The sequence below is a fragment of the Lepidothrix coronata genome, unplaced genomic scaffold (genome assembly GCF_001604755.1).
Source record: "Lepidothrix coronata isolate B3197 unplaced genomic scaffold, Lepidothrix_coronata-1.0 Scaffold28, whole genome shotgun sequence".
NCBI lineage: Eukaryota > Metazoa > Chordata > Aves > Passeriformes > Pipridae > Lepidothrix > Lepidothrix coronata.
Window position 1 is genome coordinate 6,550,635 of NW_016690208.1, and position 7,052 is coordinate 6,557,686.

Consider the following 7,052-nt stretch of genomic DNA (forward strand, 5'->3'; position numbering starts at 1 on the left):
GGCGGCACTTCCGGGCCGGGAGCGGCGATGGCGCCGCGGGCGCTGCTGGAGTTGCCGCCGGGGGGGCGGCCCCAGGCCGGGCGGTGGTGAGCGGGACAGCGGGGACAGGGACGGGGACAGCGGGGGGACCCGGGCCGGGCGGTGGTGAGCGGAACAGCAGGAACGGGCAGGGGGACAGCTGTGGGACCCGGGCCGAACGGTGGTGAGCGGGACAGCGGGGACGGGAACATGGAATAGCGCGGGGGCCCCGCGGCCCGGCCCGGCCCTGTGTGAGCGCCGCCGTCGCCCCGCAGGTACCGGCTGAGCCCGCTCGGGGAGCGGCCCCGCGCCCGGGTGGGACTCGGCTGCCTCGCCTTGCCCGGCCGCGTCCTCCTGCTGGGCGGCGCCGATCCCGCCGGCGCCTTCGCGGACGCGCATTTCGTGGAGCTGGGTGAGGGCCGGGGCTGGGCAGGGGGCGGGCGGGGCGCCTCGGGGCCCCGGGCCCGATCCGATCCCTCTCCCCGCCCGCAGCCCCGCTCCGCTGGGTCCCCGCCGGCTGGCGCGGGCTGCGGCCGCGCTACGAGCACGCCACGTTCCTGCCCGGCCCCGGCCCCCCGCGCCTCTGGGTGTTCGGCGGCGCCCACCCCGCCGGGAACCGCGGCTGCGTCCAGGTGCTGGACCCCGGTGAGTGCCCGGGAGCGGGGCGGGGGAGCGGGGCCGGGCGTTCCCTTTCCCGTTGTTCCGTTAATCCAATGTCTCAAGCAGAAACAGGCACGTGGGAGAGCCCCGCGGTGAAGGGATCGCCGCCGCAGCCCCGCACATTCCACACGTCCTCGGCCGCCGTCGGGGCCCGGCTGTTCGTGTTCGGAGGCGGGCACAGGGGCGCGGAGCCGGTGCGGGACCAGCGGCTGCACGTGTTCGACACAGGTACCTGTGCCGGGCCCGGCAGAGCTGTGGCGGTGCTGGGCCCCGCCGGGGTCTGAGCCTCACCGGGCGGCTGCTCCCTCTGCTGACGGACTCTGGCCCGCTTCAGGCGCTGGGAATTCAGACGCTGCTCCAGGCACTTCCTCGGGAAGCCTTGGTGGGGCTTTGGGGTCTCTGGTCTGTGGAGCTTCCAGAGTTTCCTTCCTGATGCATCTGTGCTCACGTTTTTAGCCACCCTGACCTGGTCCCAGCCAGACACTCGTGGTGACCCCCCCTCCCCTCGCCATGGCCACGCCGTGGTGGCAGTTGGGACCAAGCTCTTCATCCACGGGGGTTTGGCTGGAGATGTTTTTTACAACGACCTGTTCTGCATCGACACAAGTGAGTGTGGGTACCTTGTGGGATGTGCTTGGACTTTGAGGGACCTTGCTCTTCAAAAATACCGGCTCTCAAGTGCCTGAAATATCCCTCTCTGTTTAAATCAGCAGAGCTGTTGGGGTTTGTGTAATGCACAGCCATGGGTGTGTTCTCTTCCTGCATCAGGTGACATGAGGTGGGTGAAGGTCCCGGCCACTGGTGACGTCCCCGGGGGACGAGCATCCCACTCCTCGGCAGTGTTCAGGGAGCACGTGTACATTTTTGGTGGAATAGGCCCAGAAGGGACCCTGGATACCATGTACAAGTATCACACAGGTATCACACAGTATCACTGCTCTCAGCCAGTGCCAGCTGGGGAACATGGTACCTGCCCAGGCCCTGGGCCTTCCCCTGGGGTCACACTGCAGGACTAAACGCTCGAGGCTGTGGTAATGAACAGTGTCACTGTCCCCATATGTGACAGCTGAAGCTGTGACTATGTCTTTGCACTGCAGGGAGGCAGCAGTGGACGCTTCTGCAGTTTGAGTCCCCCATGCCTGCTGGGAGGCTGGACCACGCCATGTGTGTCATTCCCTGGCAGGCTGGGACACAGGGGGACAGGGGAGCCACCACAGCTGGGACAGAGGCACCTGTGCCAGCAGGGGACAGCGCTGGGCCCCTCCAGCAGGGCCAGGGCAGCACTGAAAACACGGTTGTGCATCTGCTGTTGGTGTTTGGGGGGATGGACACGCAGGGGCAGCTGCATGGGGACTGCCTGGTCACCCTCCTCGAGTAGTGGGGCTGTGCCCCCACAGCACCAGCATTTCCTACAGCTGGAGAGTCCCCTGGGGTTGATTTTGCCCCCAGACACCCCTGAGGGACAGGGGCTCTGCCTGCACAGGGTCTTGCTGGCTGAGGCCTTTCAGCCCCAGGCCAGGGAACTTGCCAAGGGCCAGTGGCTTTAAGGCACTACTGGAGCTGGCACCACAAAAGCTCCCTCTGGACTCAGTTCAATGTCTTATCTAATCCCATGGATGGGATAAGGATCACAGTTAAAATAAAAAGACCAAATTCCAATTAGATTTCTTTTTTTATAAGGTGTAGGCTACTTTTCAGTCTTCGCAAAACTGGTCTGTTTCATGTGAGACTTTAATAAAGCTCTTGAGAAGTTTTAATACTGCAAGAAAGTGTGCTTGTAGTTAAGCCAACCTCCCCCCTCACTACTGCAGGTCAAGGGTTCTGATGGATAACCTCTGGATAACTCCGTCCCCCAGCTCAAGGAAAGCTGCCCCTTTGGCAGTTACTCAGGCTGGATCCCCCCTTCCTTATCAGGATGTGACATCATACAACTGCAGTGAGGGCAAAGTCCACCAGCTCCCTTCAGAAACAGGGAGTCCCAGCTCAGTCCAGCTCAACAGATGCCCAACTCCTGCTTTCAAACCTCCCAACTCTTTTCCTTTCCAGCTTTATCCACTCTAAACTCAGGGCTGTGCAGGAAGACTCACCCCCAGGTACGGCTGCTCCCCTTTCCATGATCCCATGAGTGGTACCTTGAGGGGTGAGCTGCATCCATCCCTCAGGGTTAACGCAGCTCCTGGGGGGAGCTGCTGTGACTGGGCAATGGAAATCACAGAACTAGAGCAGAGTCCAGTGTAAATAACAAATTTATTGTGGTCACTCCAGGTAGAAAAGCTCTACACCAAGTTCACATGACCAAGTTGTTAAATAGAATGTTCCACTGCCAATACTTCTAAACCCACATTTACACTCCCCCCCTGCTCCCTCCCCGGACATCGAGCGACTGCTAACGAAAAGCAGGATACAGCCACGTCGGGCTAGCGGTTCCAGCTCCACTCTCGAGTGAAGATTCAGAGTTACATTCCAAATTAAGAGTTCAATATTTTAAACAATGTTCCTGAGTCCAATATATACACACACCACATTCGGAGACGCCGTATCTACAACTCGTCCTTCTCTGCTGCCTCCTCCTCCCCAGGGGGAGGCCCCGCGCTGCCGTACAGCTTGCTGACGATGGGCTGCACCACCTCCTCCAGCTCCTTCTTCTGGGCCTTGAAGTCTTCGATGTCTCCGTCCTGATGGCTCTCCAGCCACTCGATCTTTTCCTCCACTGCCTTCTCTATAGTTTCCTTGTCCTCAGAGGACAGCTTCCCACCCAGCTTCTCCTTGTCCCCGATCTGGTTCTTCAGGGAATAGGCATAGCTTTCCAGCTCATTCCGGGCATCGATGCGTTCCTTGAGCTTCTTGTCCTCCTCAGCAAACTTCTCAGCGTCGTTCACCATCCTCTCGATCTCCTCGGGCGTCAGCCGGTTCTGGTCGTTGGTGATGGTGATCTTGTTCTTGTTCCCGGTGCCCTTGTCCTCGGCCGTGACCCGGAGGATCCCATTCACATCTATTTCAAAGGTGACCTCGATCTGGGGGACACCACGGGGGGCAGGAGGGATCCCTGTGAGATCGAACGTTCCCAGGAGATGGTTGTCCTTGGTGAGGGGACGCTCACCTGCAAGACACAAGGAGATGGTTACTGTCCTAGCTGTAGTTTGTACTTTGTGAAACCAGGAGCCAACTTCCATCTACAAAATATCTACAGCCTTTGTGACAAGACAGCAGCAAGAATAAGAACCCTACAGACTCCAGTGCTCCCGTGGGCCACCACAAGTGACACCCACCTTCATAGACCTTGATGGTCACAGTTGGCTGGTTGTCAGAAGCTGTGGAGAAGATCTGGGACTTCTTTGTGGGAACAACAGTGTTTCTTGGGATCAGCTTGGTCATGACACCTCCGACAGTCTCAATGCCAAGTGTCAGGGGACAGACATCGAGCAGCACCAAGTCACCTGGAACAGATCAAGGGCAAGAGTGTGACACCACTTCAACTGGAAACACAACATCCCAACACTCCAGAGAGGATCCCGAAGCCTAAAGGGCACAGAACTCCAGGGACTGGAAGAGACCTAGGTTCTACTGCATTTGCCTGTCAATGCCCAGCACCCACTCTTCAGTCAACACTGAGGTGACAGTGAAGGTGTCATTACCTGTGTCCTGGTCTCCAGAGAGCACTCCAGCCTGGACAGCTGCTCCATAGGCTACAGCCTCATCTGGGTTAATGCCACGAGAAGGTTCCTTCCCATTGAAGAACTCTTTAACGAGCTGCTGGATTTTGGGGATGCGAGTTGATCCACCAACAAGAACAATCTCATCAATATCAGACTTCTTCAGGTCAGAATCTTCCAGAACTTTCTGAACAGGCTTCATTGTGGAACGGAACAGGTCCTGTGGAGACAAAACCCACACAACTGTGAGACTGGATTGCCAACATGTCCAGTTTCCCCATTGTGCTGCTCTGGGGTACAAAGGACAACCACTGCAGAGGAGGGACACACTGGCTCATGAGCAGCCTTGGTGAGGCCCCAGCTCTGTGGCAGGGAGCAGCTGCCTGCTGTTCTGTGCAAGCAGGAGTTATTTATACCCCAAAGTGCAATGTCACAGCATGAGACACTGCACATTCCCAAGTCCCCAGCCCAGAGCTGAGGCCATGTAACTTTATCTTTCTAAACTTACCATGTTCAGCTCCTCGAACTTGGCTCGGGTGAGCGTCTCCGAGAAATCCTCTCCCTCAAAGAAGGACTCTATTTCAATCCTGGCCTGGTGCTGAGATGACAGCGCTCGCTTGGCCTTCTCCACCTCCCTCCTCAGCTTCTGCACAGCTCTGTTGTCCTTCCTGACATCTTTGCCAGTTTTCTTCTTGTAGAGTTTGATGAAATGCTCCATAACACGCTGGTCAAAGTCTTCTCCACCCAGGTGAGTGTCACCATTGGTAGCCACAACTTCAAAGACTCCATTGTCGATTGTGAGGAGGGAGACATCAAAAGTGCCACCACCCAGGTCGAACACAAGGATGTTCTTCTCTCCCTCCCTCTTGTCCAGTCCGTAGGCAATGGCAGCAGCTGTTCTGTACAGGGAACAGCCTGTCAGGGCTGGGGGTGCCAGCCCAGCCCTCCCCAGGGGCAGGACAGGGGTGGGTACTCACGGCTCGTTGATGATGCGCATCACGTTGAGCCCCGCGATGGTCCCGGCATCCTTGGTCGCCTGGCGCTGGGCGTCGTTGAAGTAGGCTGGCACTGTCACCACTGCATGGGTCACCTGGGCAGGGAGGGAAAGACACAGCTCTGTTAGAGACAGGACAGAAAACCACAGTCTGTACAGAGCACCAGCTGCCCAGAGCAGTGCTGGTCCCACTTTCTTTACATAGAGGTGAAGACCCATTCAACAGGGCTGCCTGAGGGGCCTGCAGTTCTGAGTGGGGTTCAGGATGTCATGGGTAGCCCTGACTCAGCCCACCCATCTCCCCTTTCCTAAAGCTGCTGCTCTAAGTTGGTACTAGCAGCTCCCATGCACTCACTTTCTTCCCCAGGTAAGCCTCTGCAGTTTCCTTCATCTTTGTCAGGACCATCGCAGAAATTTCTTCAGGAGCAAATGTTTTTGTCTGTCCCCCTCCAACATCGACCTGAATGTGGGGTTTGGCTTTCTTCTCAACCACCTGAGGAGAACAATGGATAGTCTCATTCAATCCTTCATACAATTGTTCTCACTTGTTCCAGTGGTTTCTTCTCTCTGAAAACCACACAAAGTCTGTGTGACAGATGTAACTTAAGGGCAGTTATCACCAGGAACTGTTGTTCCTCCCAGGAAGGCTGGGGAAACCCAGGGCTGCTCAGAAGGGCACCGTGAGTCAGATGCCTCTTCTGACTGGGACTGTAGGTCCTCCCCGATCCCCCCCTTCACACTCGGGGCCCACCTTGAAGGGCAGGTACTTGATGTCCTGCTGGACAGAGGGGTCGTTCCAGGTGCGGCCGATGAGCCGCTTGGCATCAAACACGGTGTTCTCGGGGTTAGACGTGAGCTGGTTCTTGGCAGCATCGCCGATCAGACGCTCTCCCTCAGGGGTGAACGCCACGTAGGACGGCGTGATGCGGTTCCCCTGGTCGTTGGCGATGATTTCCACGCGCCCGTTCTTGAAGACGCCCACGCTGGGGGTGGGGGGGAGTGGAACCGTCAGGCGGCGCCGGGGCCTGCACATCCCTCCCGCCGCCCTTCCCCTCCTCCCGCAGCCTCCTCCCCGCACACCCCAGGGCCCACAGGCCCTGACAGCCCGCCCCGGCACTGCCCCAGTCCCCACGCACCAGGAGTAGGTGGTGCCCAGGTCGATGCCCACCACCGTGCCCACGTCCTCCTTCTTCTCCTCCTCGTCCGCCCTGGCGGCGCCCAGCGCCAGCAGCACCAGCAGCAGGAGCCTCATCGCGACCGCTCTGTGCGCCCACCTGCGGGGGTCACAGCGCCGGTTACACAACGGAGCGCCACGTGCGCCCCTCCCCGCGCCGCAACCGCCCGCCCTCCCCGTGCGGAACCGCCGCCGCCCTCCATCCCCGCCCGCCCTTTCCGTGCTCAGAACCGCCGCCCCGGCCCGGCCCGCGCCGCCCTTACCGTGCCCGGCCCTCACAGTCCAGCCGCCGCACCCCGATCGTCGCTGCGCCGCCAGGCCGCGCCGCCCGCCCTTTTATACCCTCCGTTACCCCTTCGTGGAGCCTCCCCATTGGCCGCCGCGCCCTCGCTGGAGCCCCTCCATTGGCCGGCTGCTACTAAGCTGGCCTCTCGCGATTGGCGAGCGCCGCGGGGCCGCTCTGCCGTGCCCGGCGCGCCCCCCTCGTGCCGCCCCATTGGTTCCACCCGGCGGCCCCGCCAGGGGAAGCGTGAGCCAAGCGGAGCGTCCCCAT

General features: G+C 59.6%; 2 protein-coding genes across 2 annotated transcripts; one reads left to right on the forward strand and one right to left on the reverse strand.

Annotated features, from left to right (window-relative positions):
• The first annotated feature begins 27 nt into the window (after window positions 1-27).
• RABEPK (Rab9 effector protein with kelch motifs) lies at window positions 28-2,432 on the forward strand. Its single transcript, XM_017810057.1, has 7 exons — window positions 28-86; window positions 294-430; window positions 511-663; window positions 745-906; window positions 1,135-1,284; window positions 1,447-1,596; window positions 1,776-2,432. The coding sequence occupies exons 1-7, from the start codon at window positions 28-30 to the stop codon at window positions 2,054-2,056; spliced, it is 1,092 nt and encodes a 363-aa protein (XP_017665546.1). The 3' UTR covers window positions 2,057-2,432.
• A 474-nt stretch (window positions 2,433-2,906) lies between these two features.
• Window positions 2,907-6,896, reverse strand: HSPA5 (heat shock protein family A (Hsp70) member 5). Its single transcript, XM_017810055.1, has 9 exons — window positions 6,763-6,896; window positions 6,462-6,599; window positions 6,077-6,308; window positions 5,681-5,818; window positions 5,309-5,421; window positions 4,840-5,230; window positions 4,314-4,551; window positions 3,948-4,115; window positions 2,907-3,778 (listed from the first exon to the last, which is right to left on the reverse strand). The coding sequence occupies exons 1-9, from the start codon at window positions 6,870-6,872 to the stop codon at window positions 3,219-3,221; spliced, it is 2,088 nt and encodes a 695-aa protein (XP_017665544.1). The 5' UTR covers window positions 6,873-6,896; the 3' UTR covers window positions 2,907-3,218.
• Window positions 6,897-7,052: the final 156 nt, after the last annotated feature.